The sequence below is a fragment of the Notothenia rossii genome (genome assembly GCF_949606895.1).
Source record: "Notothenia rossii genome assembly, chromosome: 1".
NCBI classification, from domain to species: Eukaryota; Metazoa; Chordata; class Actinopteri; order Perciformes; family Nototheniidae; genus Notothenia; species Notothenia rossii.
This window is the reverse complement of record NC_136912.1, coordinates 62,671,968-62,692,849: the sequence shown is the minus strand read 5'-3', so window position 1 is coordinate 62,692,849 and position 20,882 is coordinate 62,671,968. Positions and strand designations below refer to the sequence as shown.

At 41.2% G+C, this 20,882-nt stretch overlaps 2 protein-coding genes across 2 annotated transcripts in view; one reads left to right on the top strand and one right to left on the bottom strand.

The window, feature by feature from the left end:
• LOC307019312 (uncharacterized protein) overlaps positions 1 to 20,882 on the bottom strand; it is a gene marked incomplete at its 3' end in the record, with an annotated part of 98,865 nt that overhangs the window by 75,658 nt on the left and 2,325 nt on the right. Inside the window, exons 2-3 of the mRNA XM_079650104.1 lie at positions 9,520 to 9,561; positions 4,249 to 4,322 (exon numbers count right to left, since the gene is read on the bottom strand). Of these exons, the coding sequence (XP_079506230.1) occupies positions 4,249 to 4,322; positions 9,520 to 9,561 (116 nt within the window). The remainder of the gene's footprint in view (positions 1 to 4,248; positions 4,323 to 9,519; positions 9,562 to 20,882) is intronic.
• Positions 12,838 to 14,081, top strand: LOC307044980 (zinc finger BED domain-containing protein 5-like; the record flags this gene model as incomplete). Its single annotated transcript, XM_079690442.1, has 2 exons — positions 12,838 to 12,984; positions 13,223 to 14,081. The coding sequence occupies 2 exons, from the start codon at positions 12,838 to 12,840 to the stop codon at positions 13,697 to 13,699; spliced, it is 624 nt and encodes a 207-aa protein (XP_079546568.1). The 3' UTR covers positions 13,700 to 14,081.

Genomic DNA, 20,882 nt, shown 5'->3' with positions numbered 1-20,882 from the left:
TTATTTCGATGAGAGATGAGCAGATCGCCACTGGGCTTTCAACTAAAGACACAGCCACGCAAAAACAGCGGCATTTGTACATCTCCTTATGGGTACTGCAATTTGTGAAGTGCTTTCCTCCGTGGTGAAACGATCAGCACTGCACCACGGAGGAAAGCGGCAGAAAGTCACCTGGAGATAAAGAGAGCGGGGCTGCGTTACGTGCATGGCTTCCTTCTGCAGGTAACGGGGAGACGCGCTCTGGCGGCGGTCTCGTTCAGGATCCGAAAATACAATTTAAATATTTTGCACACTTATTCCACTTATTCCTAGTGTGCCACTGGTTACGGTGCCGCGTGCCAATGCTGGCACGCGTGCCAGGGGTTGCCGACCCCTGTACTAGGGCATTGCGTTCCAAGAATGCAGGGTTGTTGGTTGTTCCTAGAGTCTCTAAAAGTACAATGGGAGCAAGAACCTTTTCTTATCAAGCTCCACATTTGTGGAATCAGCTTCCAGTTTGTGTTCGGACGGCAGACACCCTATCCGTTTTTAAGAGTGCGCTTAAGACCTTCCTTTTTGATAAAGCGTATAGTTAGGGCTGATTAGATTCAGCCCCTAGTTTTGCTGCTATAGGCTTAGATTGTCGGGGGACATCTTACTTCTTCCTTCTCTCTGTCTATACCTGTGTATTCTCATGTTCCGAATAGCCCAGCTTCCCCAAATGTCTATAAATCATAATATTGTTTAGAGTGCCCTGAAGTGGGAATGATGTCTGACAGAAATCCAACAGCTGTATATTGTGTGTCATTGTGAGGACTGGGGATGGCAAACACCTGTCCCATTACACATTGTAGGATCTCTCAGAAATGCAGAGTATAAAACACATTCAATGACACAAAGCAGAAGGAATATCAATAAATACAGCTTATGTTATGGCTTTGGCTGTCAGGAAATAAAACACTTATGTTAAAAATCCACGTTCAAACCATGTCATTATGGCTCCAACATAACTTTCAGTGACAATAATCTCCCATAAATGTCAGGGAAGATAGAACGAGTACGAAGCCTTTGACACAAAAGAATATCAATTGGATGTGTATATCCATAAATCTGAGTGCAATAGGAGCGTTTGAATCTGAACCAATGTGCTGTTTGACGGTGTTGTTTTGCCAATGCAATAATTATTGTGTGGACATTTAAGAAGACAATCACATTATTGTACGGAAGGTAATAGCTCCCTTTATAGAAATGATTGATCTTTTCCAAGTCATGTTAGAGCAGGGAGCATTTTCTTGTTTAAGTGTGGATTGGAGCATTTGAAGAACTTTTGTTCAGGCAATGAATTGGCTCTAACAAATGTATTATGTCCCCATTCATATGAAAAAGAGGAGAATATATTGTATTTTGGTGCAATAATTGGATCTTTGGCCAAGGTATGTCAGGGTTTCCCACACATAGACTTTAGTTGGGCTTTATTAACGGCCGCCCCAGTATATTTTGCGACCCATTCAGGTTTTTTTTTTTTTAATAATTGTTTTCTTCTTTTTTTCCGTCCGCGACGTCATCTGCGATCGATTAACTTGTGGACAATGATCCCTCGCTCTACGCCTTCTGTATCCAGTCCCGGACTGGCCATCGGGAGGACAGGGGGGTTTCCCAATGGCCTGGCCTGATAAGTGGTCTGCCTCACACAGGCTGACTGGCTGTCTGATGTAGCCTGCCGACATGGCCACTATCATACAGATCATAAATCAAAGCCCTTGATTGGTCTCTGTGTCATTCAAGCTTGGGATAACCTCAGCTCAGGTGAGGTAAAGGACTCTGAGTGTTTTTAGTGTTGAGTGTTCTCAGTGGGTCTCAAATGGTTTTGTCACCATTTATGTAAAAACATATTTCCATTTGAGGGGGTAGTGATTAGTAAAATATGCATGAATAAAAAATTAACTAGGTGAAAAAAGGTCACTTTTAAGAATTGTTGAGAGCTAAAACAAGTCTTTGCTGCTGCCTCAAAGAGGAGAAGGGAGGAGAGGAGGGAGACAGGAGAGGCTGATTCAGGAGCACAGACTATAAATGAACCAAAAATAAATAAATAAACAAGTTTCAGTGTTTTTTCATATTGGAAATGGGATGTTATTGGTTATAGCCATGATTTTATGACTATTTAAATTTACACAGCTCTGTTTCATATAGGTGTTTCCATAGATCAAGTCTCTTTATTTCCCCCTCCGATTTGAGGTCCACCCCCACTTAAAATCACAGGGACAGGTTCCTAAATACATTTACCATTTTTTTAAATAGTAACCCATGTCCATATGTTTATTTGTGGGTAGTAGATTTAAACTATAGGGCTATCACTATGGGCCCAATCAATAATCATGAACATGAGCTTATGGGGTTTTGAGTCTTTAACTGGTGATGTCATGCATTATAACCTCTGGAGCTGCTTTATAGACATTGAATAGGAGACCTCCAGAATGAACTACAGGAAAGGGAACACCCAAAAAAGCAGAGTAGGTTCCCCTTTATTTTCTTTTAAGAAATCCTGATCACAACAAAGCCACCAAAGCCTCTTCCAGACACTGAAAGAGAACATGATAATGATGATGTAGCCTCTGTCTATAACATTCTGTTTCATCGGCACAGTTTTCTTAGTATAGCTCTGTTATTGTTAGATTTGACTTAATCGGATATTGTGTTGCAGCCGTAAAGTCAGACTTTATGAGGTCAAATGCAGTACGTATTCCAAACATGTAATCTCTTCTTGTTAATGCATTAAGAGTTCTAGAAGTCTTACTTTCTAAAAGTTAGTGAGTTGTATTCATTATAATAGATACTACCTATGATAATTCCTCATCCAGGATCTCCTTTTCAAACTGTTACGACTCCTTTGTATCAGTATCTTACATTTCCTAGGAGTCGGCAACAGGCGGACCGCGGTCCGGACCCAGACGCCGACCTATGCGGACCCGGACCTATAATCAATACATTAATAGGGGATTTCAATTTTGACGGGGCGATTCTATTTTAACCGCCGCCGACAGGGGGCGGAAGAGACGAGTGAGCAATACAGGGAGAGAAACACAGAAGAAGAGACGAGAGCGGGGCAGAGAGAAGCGGAGAGGAGAGTGAACAGGCGTGTTAGCGGCCGACAGGGAGAGACAAATAATTACACATGGCGCTCTCCAAGAAGAGGAAAGTGGACAGTGAGAACAGAGCTTTTAACCCTGAGTGGACTCATTCATGTTCATCCTGCCCACTGGGAGCACAGAACCAGTGTGTCTCATTTGTTCAGAGACCGTGGCGCTCATTAAAAGTGCCAAAACGCCACTATGAGACAAAACAGTGTCTGACCAAACATTCCCTCTCAAGTCAGTACTGAGGTCACAAAAAATAATTATTGTTCCAGGTCAGGCTAACCAATGAGCACCTGCATGTGTGTGAGAATGGCCCTGACACCATTTCACATTACATTGCATTTAGCTGACGCTTTTATCCAAAGCGACTTACAATAAGTGCATTCGACCAGGAAGATACAACCTTTAAGAAAACAGAATCATATAAGTACATCAGGTTTCATAGAGCCAAACATTTGTAAAAAAAATGTAACACCATTTCAGCCCAGATTTAAACTCCTGGCAGGACAAGCTCGAGCTCAATTCTTGCACTGAACAAAACAAAGTGAGTGAGGGACTGCAATATAAGAGGGAAAGAAAGAGAACTTTACAACTGTTCAATTGTTATGATGTGTAAAGATTGATATTGTTCTATAATCGGCTGAAACTGTTAAGTCATTATGTGAAACGGTTAACAAAGAAAAAGGGAAACTCAAGCTGCTGCTACACTTTATTTTATTTATCTAAAATTAAGCACTTTTAAGATACACATATTTTCAAAAGCTATTTTATTTATTTTCTCTATTTCATTTTTAAATGCAGCCAGAGAGGAACATTACACATATCCACAGTATTTACTGTATATCTGTATAGTTCAATGTTAATTGACAATACATATTGTTGTGTATGAATTGTACTTTCTTTATTTGATTGGCAGTCAGTTGTTGATTACATGCAGACGTTGATAAAGCTACAGGCTACTTCAATATATATCACACTAATTCATAAAGCAACTTAGACATTTTGATGTTCCGGACCTTTGCATGGGGACATTTTCTCTAACTGGACCTCGTTGAATCTTAGTTGAATACCCCTGCCATAGACCATGCCAGTCTTTTAAGAAAAGAAGCGTCCATTGATTTCATGTATTACTTACCTGGACAAAGAAGCCAACGAGAAAAGAGAAGAGGAAAGGCACCAGTCCAGCATGGGAAATCGTTACTGGAAGACCTAGAAATTGAAGAAATGTTTTTGAATTTGACCCTCACCTCAGTAGATTTAATGATGTCAATGTTTTAGTCAGCCCATCCACCTGCCCTTGTGGCAATTTAACAGCTCATCATTCTCTCTCATACATGCTTCTTTCCGCTCTTGCTCAAACTTTCCATAACATTTTATGGTAAGTGCTGATTACAATATGAGGTTTAAGTGTTTGAACAAGTACTAACTGGGAAGGGCTCCACCTTTCTGGAACTACATGAAGACCCCGCTAAAAAACAAACTAGTTAAATGTAATGTGCCATGTAATTTCCACCTTGACTAAAAAAACTGTCAGGTGTTAAATACACTTCATAAACCACCGTTAAGTTTGCTCTGCCAATGAAAGCCAAGAGATAGACAGAGTCTTAATTACGTTCCAAATGAACCGATATGATAAAAAGGCAGTCTCTTAGAGAGAGAAAATAGCTCACAAAAGTTGTTACCATCATAAGTTGAGTCATACATGCCAAGTGTTTGTGTGAAACCTATTTTTTGAAGGACATTTTCAGGATGTAGTGGGTGTTGATGGAGAAATTAGACAGAATGATATAGTGGTGTTTGCCTGTTATATTGTCCTATCCAACACTCTTTGGGAAGAGTGTGCCAAAAGGTTTGGTTGCTCAATTTGATGTAATCTGTCTCTTGTCAAGAGAATGTTTCTAATATCCAACCGATTTTCACATTTACTAAACCCCTTCAAAGCTATCCCCAATCCGATCAAATCAGATGTGAGGAGACTGGTCTTTGTCTTCCACAGACCAAACTCATCATAACGTAAAGGTGGGGTATGTAATTTATTTCAGAAACACTTTTTGTTATATTTCATTTCATTTCATTTCAAACCTTTATTTAGACAGATTAGTCCCTTGAGATCATCGATCTCATTTACAAGGGAGACCTGCATCATTTAGTTCCACATGAAACATAAAAACAACATACAAACAACAGAGGATATCATATTTACATATTCAACATTTACAACTACCCAGAGTGTCAGAAAGCATTTCATTTAGACATGCCTTAAATACATTCAAAGAAATAAAAATGCTCAATTTCAATTTTGCCTGTAGACTGTTCCAAGCAAGTGGAGCTGCGCACATAAAAGCTGTCTTACCTAAGACAGTCCTTACTCTTGGCACATCTAACAAGACTATATCCTGTGATCGCAGACAATAGCTGCTTGCAACTTTCTGCTTTATCAATGAACAGATATAATACGGGAGTTTGCCCAACATAGCTTTATAGATAAAAGTGTACCAGTGACTGAGCCTCCGTACAGTGAGTGATGGTAAACCTGCCTTGGTATACAGTGTACAGTGATGAGTAAGTGCTTTACAGTTAGTGACAAATCTCAGAGCACTATGATACGCAGCATCTAGTTTGCTTAGGTAGTTGGCAGGTGCATTCATATACAGCAGATCACCATAGTCCAGCACAGGTAAAAAGGTCACAGTGACTAGCCTTTTCCTGGCCTCAAGCGAGAAACAGGACTTATTCCTGAAAAAGAAACCTAGCCTAACCCTCAGTTTTTTAAGCAGGTTATTGACATGAAGTTTAAAAGAGAGACAGTCATCAAGCAAGATACCAAGGTATTTGTAACAGGCAACAACTTCAAGTTTTGTTCCTTGCGTTGATACAATATCTAAAACAGGCTCTGGTGACTTTTTAGCTTTTGAAAAGAGCATTATCTTGGTTTTATCCACATTTAAAAGAAGCTTTAGTTCAGAGAGCTGAGTCTGAATAATGTTAAAAACAGCCTGTAATTTAACAACCGCCTCCTGAATGGAGGGACCTGCACAATACATCACGGTATCGTCCGCATAAAAATGTAAAGTAGCTTCATCCACATTTTCACCTAAACTGTTGATATATATGGAGAATAAAAGTGGACCTAAAACAGAACCTTGAGGAACACCATTAGCAATGTTTAACCACTCAGAAGACAGCCCATCAAAGTGAACACATTGGGACCTTTCAGAGAGGTAGTTCACAAACCACCCCACTGCATGGCTGGATATGCCAGTACTGAGTAGCCTCTGTTTTAAGACACGATGATCAACGGTGTCAAACGCTTTGGAAAGGTCAATAAACAGAGCTGCACAACTCTGTTTATTATCTAGCATACTAGTAATATCATTTACCACTTTCATTGTTGCAGTGATGGTGCTATGTTTCTTCCTGAAGCCTGACTGATGTTTAGACAGGATATCATTTATACATAAAAACTCCTTTACTTGTTCACTCACAAGTCGTTCGAGCACCTTAGCCAAAACTGACAATTTAGAGATTGGCCTATAGTTATTTAAAATAGTTGCCTCCCCTCCTTTCAGTAGAGGCAGGACATAAGCAGACTTCCATACTTTAGGAATTGTATTTGTGCTGAGGGAGAGGTTAAAAAGAGAAGTAAGAGGTGGAGCAATAAAATCTGCAGCTATCTTTAAAAAGAAAGGTTCTACGTTGTCCGGGCCAGCCGGTTTCTTAGGATCTAACTTGGATAAAGCTTCATGGACAATACCAACAGTTAAAGGAGTAAAACTGAAAGGGTTTTCCAGACCACATTGTTCAGAGTCAAGGACTGGAGCGTTCACAGAAGCAGAAGCACAGTCAGTGACAGAATCAAACAGAGAGCCACAAGAGACAAAATGCTTATTAAAGCAATTTAGCATGGTGGCCCTGTCTGATATAATGCCAGATGCTGTGGTGAGGTACGGAGGTAGCTCATTTGGGATATCACCAGTGGAAATCGATTTTATGGCTTTCCAAAATTTACTAGGATTATTCAGGTTTTCTGTGGTAACTGACAAATAGTACTTTGACTTAGCACTTTTGACATTTGAAGTAAAGCTATTCCTTAGCTGCCTAAAGCGTAGCCATTCTACCTCTGAGCCTGATTTCCTAGCCTTTGCCCAGGCATTGTTTCTCTCATGAAGGAGACTGGACATTTCAGCAGAAAACCAGGGATTGTTTCGTCCCTTCACTCTAAATTTACGCAGAGGTGCATGTTTATCTATAATTTTTATAAAACCAAGATAAAAATAAGACCATGCAGTTTCTACATCAGCACACAGATCGATTTTTCCCCAATCAAAATCAAACAGATCATGTAAAAAACCCTGCTCCACTAAGTGTTTTTTATCTCTCTTTGTGATGATGCGTGGTTTAACTTTTTGGACCTTAGTGTCCCTAATTTTGGCTACAACACAGTGGTCACTCACATCATTAGCAAATACTCCCACAGATGAGTATTTATATGGAACATTTGTTAAAATTAGATCAATTAAGGAGGATTTATTTGGGGACTTAATATTTGGGCGAGTAGGACTGTCTATAATCTGAGTAATGTTCAAAGAGGTACACAGGTTTTTAAAATCCTCTGACACAGAAGTTAACCAATCCCAATTAAAATCACCAAGCAGCACTATTTCCTTGTAGGAAAGTTGAGATAACAGTTTTGCCAATGAAGATAAGGAGTCCTTGACAGCCGAGGGGGCCCTGTAGCAACCCACCACCATGACCTGTTGACCCTTTGTTACTTCGACATTCACAGCTAAAAATTCTAGTTGTTTACTAACAGATTTGGAAACCATTTTTGTTACACAAAACTTATTTTTCACATAAATGGCAACGCCACCACCTTTTTTAGGACGGTCAGTGCGATATACATTGTAACCATTTATGTAAATGTCAGAGGCCAAGATCGATTTGTCTAGCCACGTTTCTGATAAGACAATGACATCAGCATCAGTTGAACTCGCCCAAATACGGACAAAATCTAATTTAGGTAACAGACTGCGCACATTTAAATGAATTAAACCTAACCCCGATCTAGAACTAAAATCAGCAGGAGTAGCTATTTGACTAAAACTACCAGGTGGACCCGGATTTGGCTGTACATTTCCTGATAGTAACAACAATAAAAATACCAAGCACCTTTTCCTCTTAATCAACACACATACATTTTCAGCTGTTCTAGAGTCACCAGCAAACTTCGCAAAAGTGAGATTAGAGTTCAAAAAACAATTCTGAAGGACCATTGTGGCAGGCATGTGAGAAAGACAGACATTTGACGAAATGAATGTCCGCGACAGTGCAACTAGCAATTGTTTGTGCAACCCATCCGAACCTGTACAGGGGATGTCCACTGCGGGCGGCAGAACGGACCCGCATCCAGCAGAATTGTCAGGATGACTAGCGAACTTCTCCTTGTCCAGCACAGTCAAAAAAAGGCACAGCAGAAACACGACATTTGCCATTTTCCCAGACCAGCTCAACAGCATCCACGATGTTCCCGAAGCAAAACCACGTCAGGACAGCAGCAAGGAAATAGGCAATCAGCAGTGTGGCAACACTCCGGTTTCTCCGCGGTATCTCCAGACCAGGCCTCCCCCGCACAGTAGCACCCAACAGGTGGGAGTAGGCCTCTAACAGCAGGTGGATAGCGGCCTTCAGCCGTGGGAACCACCACCAGCAGAAGCAGAAATGGGTGGACGGCAGGCCCTCAAACCGCGGCAGATCCTCCACAGATCAATGGCGTTAAAGATGGAACATAGATGGACATAGATGGAGCCTAAGCCGGAGAGCTAGATCTATGCTAACAGATGCCAGATGCTAACAGGTAGTGGGGGCATATTCCATGGAATGCTCTTAACATCCCGATAGCAATGAATATCTTAAATGCTTTGAAAATAAATACATAATAAAATGTCATCTGTGGAAGCCATAGCACTGTAAAAAGCACTACCAATCATCTGAGCCGGCCCGGCTAAAATAACTGGATGGCCTACCTGCCTGTCAGCCTTCCATCTGTGCACAAACTTATCTCGTGCCCTCATTGGTCATGTGCGCGTTCATGTGTGTTGGAGTAGGGGCTACGTAAGGAAGTGGCCGATTTTTTCCGGTTGTGTATTCTCAAATTCTAGCGCACTCGAGCTGGTTTCTCCAAAATTACATACCCCAACTTTAAGTGTGATCAGATGTGTGTTCCCTTAATCAAACTATAATGTAGGCAATGTTTTCCTGGAATTATAATTGCTAAATGGTGAAATTGGTGGTGTGCAACAAGTGATATCTAGAAGTTTAGTAGCTACGACTTTGATGTCGAGGTTATTGGACTCATAGTTTATGTTTGTTATATCTGTATCTTAATTATGAAGATATAATTACTCACCTAAGATTCCAGTTCCCAATATTGTTGCAATGGTCAAGAAATCTATGAGGGAAAAAAGAGCTTAGTCAAATCAATCAATTGAGACAAGTCACGAAGTTCTGATCTACTTGATATCACACATATCTGTACAGACAAAAGGTTTTTAGAATAATACAAGAAAGTATTTCTTCTTCAATCCAACAAAAAAAAGTACTGTACATTGATAGGACTGTCAAAAATGCATGTGTCCAATATGTCCAATGTCTGTTGGAGCACATGGCCATTTGCAAAAGGTTGTGCAATGTGTTGTCAGCTGAGATTATGATCAGCTAAAATTGTGTGTGTTATTGAGAAAATAAGGAAGAGGTGAATTAAATAAACTGCAGTTAAAATAATAAAACAAACAAGACTGTATCAGAGTTTCAAATTTATCACAGATTTTGAACGATGACTTAATTTTCCAGTTCAGAGACAGATAAAAGAAACACAGATATAAGCAGGTATGAAGTGGATAGTACAGTCTGTTAAATATAACAAACTCACATGACTAACAGGCAGCAGAAAGTGAAATAACTGTATTCACAGCCGTGGTATCTCATCTGAGCTCTCACTGTCACCGGTCCCCCTCTACTGCTCCATCTGCTTTTCAATTTACTCACAGTTGTTGTACATTTCTCAAAACTGTGCACATCGTTCATCAGATCATTCATTCTCTATCCACCAACGTGTCGTATCTCAGTGATAGTGGAGTCTTGGATCCAAAGCCAACATTATAGAAAATACTCCAAACCACCCACTCTGCCCCTACCTTAAAACGATTGCCCTCCAGCTGCTGACATCAACCTCCAATGAGACACACCATCAGTACCCATCATTAGCACAAACTCCACTGAAATGCCATTGTGAAAAATGCATTCTGTTCTCTGTGCTGCAGTCTGTAATTGTGTACAGTTGCTATTACTTTTTATTAAACGGCTTAGTTGAAAACTCAATTTGAATTTGTCAATAAGGACATTTAGCATTCTGCACTTTTTTGATAGCAGATCAGCACTAAGGTCGCTCTGATTAAGGGACTAAGTGCAGTCGTATCAGTCCAATCAACTTAATATCAGCCAAGGCCAAGAAACCCATTTGCTGTTTGTTTCTCAATCAGAGAAGAACACAACACTTTTGATTCATAATGGCTAAAAACATTCCCAGTAAAGAAAAAGTAAAAAAGAACAAGAAATCAAGAGAGAGAAATACACAGCGCGCTGGAAGATAGAGAAATCAGCCAAAGCGGACAGGAAATAAACACTAAAGAGAACAGGAGAAGAGCAACAGGAAGTCAACACCAAAGGAAACAGCAGAGGAAGACAGAAAGGATGTTTTGTCAAATAAGTGATTTTTCTACTAAGTAGCTGTGAAATAAGCAAGATATTGTGCAGCAAGTCGTTCATGGTAGTGAAAAAAACCTCTAGACTCTAGAGCACTGGTTCTCAACGGGGGCGGTACCGCCCCCCAGGGGGCGTTCAGAGAACATCGGGGGGCGCTGGAAGCAATATTTTTGAAAGGGGGGCGTTGAGGTGTTCTTGGGGGGTGTTCACGCATAATGTCTTTTTGTCATGAAAAACGCTGGCCACATTGTCTTTTCCTGTACAAAGAGCAGCTGTCAGCATCTTTTGTTGCTATAGGAAACCACAACTCTGCTTGCGATTGGTCAGCTGTCAGCAGTGTTATTACGGGTACGTTCGTAAATGCACGAACGGTCAGTCCGCTCGGACAACCCGTCTGTTCCGCCAGAGCACCCAGCTGTGAGCGCTCAGAGCGCAGCGCTCTGGACTGTGGAACGGGGACGCTCGGAGCGCTCCGAGCGCATTTACGAACGTACCCTACAAAAAGCAGCCGGGAGCGGACCGGAAGTCGTTGTAATTTTGGGATCGCGACAGACAGATTCGAACTAAGTGGTCAGTTTATGAAAATAATACCCGTTTCTATGTCTGCTACGACATGGAAGAGCTGGCTAGCCAGGCTGCTCCACACAGAGCTCTGTTTGTTCAAAATTACAACGACTTCTGGTCCGCTCCCGGCACGATGTCTTGTCATGTCACCAGCTAGCCCTCTAGCGTTTGCCGCCATATCGTGACACTACCCCCCCCCCCCCTAAATATTAGCATCATAAAACAAAAATCATATCACATCAGCAAAATGGCCGCGAAAAAGATAAAATGCAGACAGTACTCTATTGAATATCTTAGCTATGGCTTCATACCGTCTCCTACCAATGCACAACTCCCAATGTGTTTACTTTGCGAACATGTATTTTCCAATGAGGGAATGAAACCCTCACGTTTAAAGGAGCACCTTACCAAGATCCACCCGGATAAGGCAGATAAGGAGCGTCCGTTCTTCCAGGCCCTCAAAGAGAAACATGGTAGGAGCACCATCAGCAGTCTCTTCGCTAGGAAGACCACCCAGACTGACAGCGGGCTAATAGCGTCATAGAACATCTCCTTGCTGATAGCCAAATCTGGGCAGCCGTCCACAATCGGAGAGAAGTTGGTACTCCCTGCCATCAAAGAGGTCATATCTACTGTGATGGAGCGTGATCCCACACACGTGCTGAAATCCATCCCACTCAGTAATGACACCGTAGCACGCAGGATTGATGAAATGGGCGCTGATACAGAGGAGCACCTGTGTGCCATCCTGCGGGAAACTCCATTCAGCCTTCAGCTAGATGAGACAACCACTTCTGACAACAATGTTCTGTTGATGGCCTATGTCCGCTATAGCACCTCCAACAGTCAGGAGATGGCTGAGGAATTTTTATTTTCCAAATATCTGGTCACAGACACCAAGGGCCAGACCATTTTTAATGCACTGGATGCTTATCTACAGGAGAAGTCAATCCCGATCAACAACATCCTCGCATGTGCTACTGACGGTGCCCCTTCCATGGTTGGCAGGTACCGTGGCTTCACCACTCTGCTGAAGGAGCAGGTCCCGCATGTCCTCACAGTCCACTGTGTCTTGCATCGCCACAACCTTGTGGCCAAATCTAAAAGTCCACCTCTCCACGAGTCTCTCAATGTTGCAGTAAAGGCAATAAACAAAATAAAAGCCCACGCCCTGAATAACAGATTGTTCCGACAGCTGTGTCAGGAAAATGATGAGACCTTTGAGCGTCTTCTTCTCCACACTGATGTCCGCTGGCTCTCAAAAGGAAACTGCCTTGCTTGTTTTTGTGAGCTGTTTGACAGCATCGTGGAGTTCCTGGAGGAGGTGGATGCAGCTCTCGGGGAACAGGTGTCATCCAGCCGCTGCGACATCATGTACCTCGCAGACTTCTTTGGCAAAATGAATGAAGTCACGCTGAAGCTCCAAGGAAAAGGAGTTACTCTGATCCACAGCAAGGCGGTCATCCACAGTCTCACCTCCAGGCTGGATCTATACCGGCAGAGCATAGGCAGGAGGCAGTTTGCTCATTTCCCGCTGTTGACCAAGGTGATCTAGCCTAGGCTACTAAATAATGATAATAATAAATAATACATGTAATAAATGTAGGCTACTCTATGCAACACTATATTTGTGTTCCTGGTTAGTATAAATAACTTATGTTCTGAATGTATTATGAGAATAAAAAAACATAAATTAGTAAACTAATTAGCAATAAAATAACCAGTTTAAAATCGGATGGTAACATTCTGCACCGATAACAATTTCCTGGTTATACTCATTGCAGGTGTCTGAGGCTCTTACCGATGAGCGCCTCCTCATTTACACAGACCACCTGAGGATGGTGAATGCCGACTTGAAGATCCGCTTCAGAGATCTTTTGGACCTTGATGTTCCCACCTGGGTGGTGCAGCCCTTTCAGGCGGACGTGGCGGAATGCGAGCCAGCAATACAGGAGCATCTCATCGACATCCAGAGTGACGATGAGGCCCAGGCTATTTTCCGCACCTCTGGCTGGGGCAACATGTGGGTCAAATACTCTCAGCGTTACCCGGCTCTCTGGGAGAAAGCGAGGCTGCTTCTTCTGGCTTTCCCAACCACATACCTCGTGGAGCAGGGATTCAGCCAGGTCCTCCACATGCAGTCCAAGTACCGCAATCGCTTGAACTTGACGGCCTCAGGTGCACTGCGACTGAAACTAAGTTCTCTGCAACCCGCAGTGAAGAAACTGGCGGAGAACCACCAAGCGCAGGGCTCACACTAACCTTCCCCCCCCCGCAATTTGGCGAAATGCAACACCTTTCCGACCTGTTAGTTCTGTAGGCCTAATGTACAGTTTTGTAGCCTACTATTTGTTCTGCACTGGACATGTGTGAAATTGCTGCTGTTCCGTAGCAGTCTGTTTGTATTCTCTGCTCTTGTCTGAGTTTGTTTAACACTCATAAATATCATTTTTATTCACATTCATATGGCTTTTTTGCTCTCTGGTAAACTAATGATAATGATATTCCAACTGCCCAGTTAAATCAAATCTATTATTTGGCATTCAGTGACATGCTTTTTAAATGATATAACACAGAATATTAGTCAACATTAATATTCAGGGAAGAAAATAAGTCTACTTTTTTTTGATGGGGGGCAGTAAGAGACCTGGATAATGGACAGGGGGGCGCTGGCCCAAAAAAGATTGAGAACCCCTGCTCTAGAGTCTACTAAAATGCAACAAAAAAAGGGTTTGATTCTATTAATGTTGACTTTTGTATTGCACTTTGGCAGCAGATTCCTGTGTAGCTTCAGATCTGAGTTGTCTTATTAGTAAGCCTAATTTATACTTTTGTAGCAACACTATTTTTATATAATGGCAAAGAAAGGGTTCAGAGTCTTTTCTTTTTTTCCTGTGTCATATGTGGCAGCACTGTTCAATGTTTCTTGAAAACATTACCCACTGTAGTATGTGACATGTGAATAAACTCCAACTCTGTATCAACAACACTGTTGTGTAGCTTCAGTTAAATACTTGTATGTGTGTAGATTAGAAAGAGGTAAGATAAAGGATCTGCAGTATTTTATGAAGTATTCATCGTACAAAGATCAGTTTTATACAAGTAGAAGTGTGTATTTACCTGGTAGTAGGCTGTGAGTAATGGCTACGACTCTCTATTTGGACTGGTAGATCTCGGCAGACTGGCAACTTTAAAAGTAGCTCTCGGTTCAAAAAAGGTTGGGCACCCCTGCTGTAGAGGAAGCGGTTCCTTTCACTGCGGGCTACATATCCTCCCTGATGATGGTTCATGACGTTTGCATCAGCCAATGTCATTCCTTTCAATGTTCCCTGACAAACTGGCAGTGTTGTAGTCAAGTCACCAATTCACGAGTCCAAGTCACTCTCGAGTCACCACCCTTCGAGTCCGAGTCCAAGTAAGAATCACCAAGGGAGAGTCATAGTCGAGTCCGAGTCCAAGTCCGAGTCACCCAAGGAGTGTCCGAGTCGAGTCCGAGTCCGAGTCATCATTACCTGTTTTTGAGTCCGAGTCCAAGTCTGAGTCACCCAAGGAGTGTCCGAGTCGAGTCCGAGTCATTATTACCTATGTTCGAGTCCAAGTCCAAGTCCGAGTCACCTAAGAAGAGTCCGAGTCGAAAGTATTCATGTATTAACCTTTGTGGATATATGTGTTGAAATGTAGCTGCTCCTCTACATTGCTTTTATCCTGTCATGTTATACTAATCTGTCTATTGAACTGCTGTGAAGTGAGTTTGGCTACAATTCTTGTAATAGGTGCTATACAAATATAAAGCTTATTAATAATATTAATATTATTATTGTAAATGCCCTTTAATGTGTCAAGCTATATTTAAAATGAGTTACCTTTTAGAGAAGTGATTATATTTATATGCCAATATTTTTCCTATGGTAAAGTTTTCGTTTTTCACTTTTATTTTGATAGTAATAAGATCGGGACTCTTATTTTGAAGGAACTTTTACCGGTTAAGGTTAAATCGGTTTACCATAAAGATAGAGCCCCAGAAAGCACATGGCTACTTAGCATGCAAAATGACCGGCTGAATCTATATTTATTGATTAGATCAAGTTACTCTGATGATAGTGTTCAAGACAGCCATGTCTGAACTCGATCCTTAGAGTAATGTGTTAAGGAGCCTTCTCTTCAATATTGGTTCCACATAACGAGCATTTTGCGCTGCTCTTTTCCAATGTGGAAGCAGAATGTGTGAAAGCATACAGCACGATGCGGGGTGTGTCTCTAGACATCTCTAGACTGGAATAGCGGGGCCCAGTCCGTGAACTCGCCTCACAGGTGCACATGCCAGGATAGAGGACATCAGACTCCAGAGAAAACTTGCTCGAGTCCGAGTCCAAGTCAGAGCGTCAATGTACAAGTCGAGTCCGAGTCACCGTGGTGGGGAAAATTCACGAGTCCAAGTCCGAGTCCAAGTCAGTGTACGCGAGAATTCACGAGTCCAAGTCAGAGTCGAGTCAATCAGTGCGCGAGTCCGAGTCGAGTCACGAGTCCCGAAAATCGGCACTCGAGTCCGACTCGAGTCAGAGTCCAGGACTCGAGTACTCCATCTCTGCAAAACTGGGGGATGCTACTACCATCTCAGGTAGAATAACATAAACTAGATGACAAACAGGATGCTTCGAGTGGCTATGGTTGCAATTTAACCTGTTGGGTGTGTACTGGAAGGAGCTTGGCCTTGAGGCTATTGTCAGAGTGAGACAGTAAAAATACAGAGAAGCAGTCCACACACTGCTACAGTATGTTACCAGATCAAATCAGTTTAAAAGTATGGTTTTATATACGGTAATTTTCGGACTATAAGCCGCGCCTTTTTTCCAATTTTTCGACGCTGCGGCTTATATAACGGTGCGGCTAATCTATGGATTTTTACAGCTAACGGTCGCTAGGGGACCTCCTAAATCTATGGATTTGACAGGTTACAGTCCACCACCTTTAACTATATGGGCTCTATGGCCGGTCTGCGGACCCCCACCTTTAAGCGGCGGGCTCCAGCAGGAAAAGCTGGAGGCCGGAAAAGAGTGAGACAGGTAGCGCGCAAAAGTAAAAGTGGAACCGAGAGTGGTACGAGAGACAGAACGAGAGCAAGACAGACAGACATTACGATAGCGAGACAGTTTGTTCCCGTACCACTGGTTGAAAAACACTGCTGTAGATCACTGCCGGTACGTGCGCTGGGAGCGCACCGTTTAAGTTTGAAAGTTGATAAGTTTGTGTGTCTGAAACGCTATGTGATACAGTACAGTTTATACAGCACAGTACATGTTCTGTAACTACTATTGCACTAAATGGTAACACTTGAATACGTTATGCAAATATGCAACTTGTTTGTTGAAATGTTAATAAATGGGAGCTTCCTCAAACAGCCCTCTGATTCCCGACAATCCCCTCTGTGCACGAACCCTTACATATGGTAATTAAACGTTAAAACACCTGCGGCTTATAGTCCAGTGCGGCTTATATATGTACACATCATTCAATTTAGCTGCTGCGGCTTATATTCAGGTGCGCCTTATAGTCCGGAAATTACGGTACTATATATAGGGCTGCTCCATGTGATTTGGGTTTGGTATTGTTATGTAACTGATTGTTATCTATTTGGATGGCTCAGCTACTATACAGTTAATGTTCCAGGTGGGTTTGTTCACTTAACACCTGTTCAGTTGCTGTTACATTGATCATAGCTATTTCATTGACCTCTTTTTTGCAGGACCACCTGCAGCTTCAAAAATAAGGAGATGGTTGTGGAACTGAGGAGAACCAAGGCACCGGTGACCCCGGTTTAAATCCAGAGTTCAGTCTAGACATTATGGAGGAGTAAGAGTAGACAATAAGCTGGACTGGAGTTAAAACACTGTCTTAGGCACTTTGAGTCATAATGCCAGCACAGGACTTTTGATGTGTATATGATATTTTATTCTTTTTATTTGATGTATCGCTTATTGGACATTTTACAATCATTTCCTATGTTTACATGTATATCTTATTTTATATTTGTATTGCACATTATTATTTCTTATGTTTGTATAATACATTCTGCATAGATAGATAGATACTTTATCTATCCCAAGTTGGGAAATTGTCTTGTCACAGCAGCCTTTTGAAAAGTGTACACACATTATAAAATATACAGAATAACCTTATTTTTTTATTTTTGACTGTCATGAAAACCAATTTCCCCCCTGAGATATCAATACCATGCCTCAGTTTTGATACAATTATACCCTGAAAACAGCACAAAATAGTACTATAGTACTAAATGATAACACTCATTCTCCCTCCAGCGGCCCACCCCCCTGTCAGCACATGTTGATGGATGTATTGATGAGGCAGCTCACTTTTCTGTCGCATTCAAATCCATCACATCACTGTCATCACTAGAAATAAGCTGTCATTTGGAATCAGTCTGAGCGTTTTCCCTGATTGTGTTATCAATCCTCTGCTGTTCTCCCTCCACCCCTCTAAAGATGGCTGAGGGTGGGACATATGGCGTCAGTCATCAGACGTGTCATTATAATCTTTTTCATATTGTCTGTGTTCTCACAGCTGCCGAGGCATGTAACATAATGGCTCAATAACTTGTGTCACAGACAGACAGAATGTAAGGATTGACATAGAAAGATGGACAAAGTGACCTTAATGGAAATTTAATGGCATTTTGATTTTGACGCCTCAGTCATTTGTCTGATTTGTCTGCCAAAGTATGTCAGAAAGTATCGGAAAAGCTGACACACTTAAATGACTCACTTCCTAACTTGTTGCACAGGTTGAGACAATCCCTGACCAATACAAACATTTTTCTAAATGTTGGTGCCAGATGTCTCACCACCAGTTGCAAGTTGCAAAGCAGAAGTGAAGCAATGAGGGACCAGGAAGTGTAGTCTTTATTACGTGTGGAATACTGTACATATTCATAATCATTTCAGCACCTTTTTAAGGACAAATGACAAACATTTTCTGCGTCCATATTCTACAATATAAGAAATGGCTTTGATAGCAGGCGGAATATCTGGGTGTGGGACATAGTTGAAAAAAAGAAAAAACTTTATGAAGTGACTTTGGGCTCAGGGAAATGTTGATTGGCATTGATATGGTCTTACATTTACAGACAAAATGGTTCAGATTTCAACATATTAAACAAGCGTATATATGTTGAAGGAGGTTAGAAATATAGTATGAAACATTTCCGCATTACTCTTTTACACACTCTAAAAAAGGCGACCTTTCACCTCCACTTAATTAAATGCACGGTTGCAAGATAAAAATGTGAGTTAATTGATTTAGATAAACATTTTAAGTTGCAAACATTAATTTATAAGTTGTGTTGACGTAATAATGTTGGTAATTACTAGGGGTGCACCGAATGGGAAATTCTTGGCCGAAACCGATACCGAAAATAGGAAACAGTTGGCCGAAAACCGAATGCCGAAAGGCCGAAAATGATTAATAGAAATATATATATATATATAATGTATACATTTTTTACCAATGTTGTTCAGCTACCTGATTATGGAAAAAGACATGATTATGGCAAAAGTTAACTTAAATAATAATCACTATTATGGGTCCATAAAACATTTATTCAGCACTTGAATGCATACAGTACACTAATTCCAAGTCAAGTGCATTTTCTTTTCTCTGTAGGATAACTACAACAAAGTGCATTCAGAACAAAGCCAAGGTGCTTTAAAACTGCATAAACATCTAGGCCAGTAGGCCTACAACAAAATAGTGTAAATAAAGACTGTAACAGCCAGGCCTTCAACAACAACAAATACACCTATAAGTGCATGCATACAAATGTGCAAACTGGATAAATCCACACTATTTACAAATGAAATTACAATTCAATTTCAAGAATCTGTAAATAAGGCTGTCTGTCCTCATAAGCAAAGTAGTAAACATTGTATAAAGATACATAAAGTGAAAACTGGATACAAAATCCACAATCAATTACAAATTAAATTACAATTTCAAGAATCTGCAAATAAGGTGGTCTGTCCTCATGAGCAATGTAAACAACATTGTATCATTTAGATACCGAAAGTACAATATATTGAACACTGTGCTGCTGTCATTTCCCCCCAATGATAACCTGAGATGCTGAATTATAACTCACAATGAAAATTGTTCAGGAAAGTGGGTATAGAGTAGACATGGAGAACTAGATAAGCTTATGATAAGCCAGCCTTGTCTACTTATTAAAGAAAAGTGGGAGGTTCTTTTTAATGAACATTAGCTTCTCTGCTTTATCAGCCATAAGTCTGTTCCTCTTCTCATCAAGCACATGAGAGGCAGCGCTGAACAGTCTCTCGCTGTCAGTGCTTGTGATTTGATCTTACTCCGCATATTTGTCCGGGTGTTTTGATTTCAAGTGGTGGAGTAATCCCGAAGTGGTGAAAGTCTTTGCAGTTACACCCCCTCGAGAAATGTCAGCTGAACACGTTTTACAAATCGCAATCCGCGCCTCTTTCTCTGATATTTTTAAATATCTCCAAGCGCCAGACATGTTGGCTGTGAGCCAGCCGCGAGCATGGTAGCGCGCCGTGCTTGTCGCCGCATTTTGATTACGTCATCACAACAACACGTTAGCTTGCCAACGTAACCCTGTTCCCTGACATTCGGTGATATTTTTTCCCGGCCGAAAGCCGAAAGGGCCTTTTTAACCATTTTCGGCCGATAATTTTCGGCGGCCGAATATTCGGTGCATCCCTAGTAATTACATCAACTTAATATTGTGTGTAATTTGAACTCTGATTTCTGCGTTAATTGACTTAAAACAAATTCAAGTTGTATTAAGTAATGCAATTGGCTCGATAACTTCATTGTTCTACACCTTGAGTAAGGAGTTCAAGTCCACTCCCACTTAACATGCCTGGACAGGTTCCGACAGTTAAGACAAATATAAATACTATACAAAGGACATTTTAAGGTGAGTGTCATCTTTTGTCATTCAAATACAGTAGATAGCCTTGTAGTTGCACTGTAGGCAAATTGCTGTTTGACCAAAATTAGAAGCCCTTGAAGCTTGAACTATGAATAGTTCTGTGAGAGGGTACAAAGTAGTAGAGGCTACTGTGAGAGTAAAAATACTTTGGTTACTATTGTGATATTGCTTTTTATTAAAAATGAATCTCGGTGAAGCAGATCAAGGACATGCTTCTTGAGGTAGGATCGTTATTTAGAGTTGTCATTGAAATGCAAGTTGTTGGCAGTCACCCATTCAGAATATATTCATTTAGGTAATTTCTCTTTTTTTCCTTTTTCAAAAATAGCACAATACAATTGAATTACGCAGAGACCTATAGCCATCCGCTGCCTTGTCGTGTACCTTGGAGAAAAGTTAGAGGATCTTTTCAAGGAGTTTAGCGACGTCATTAAAAATCTGAAATAAAATAAAATCCAGTGTAA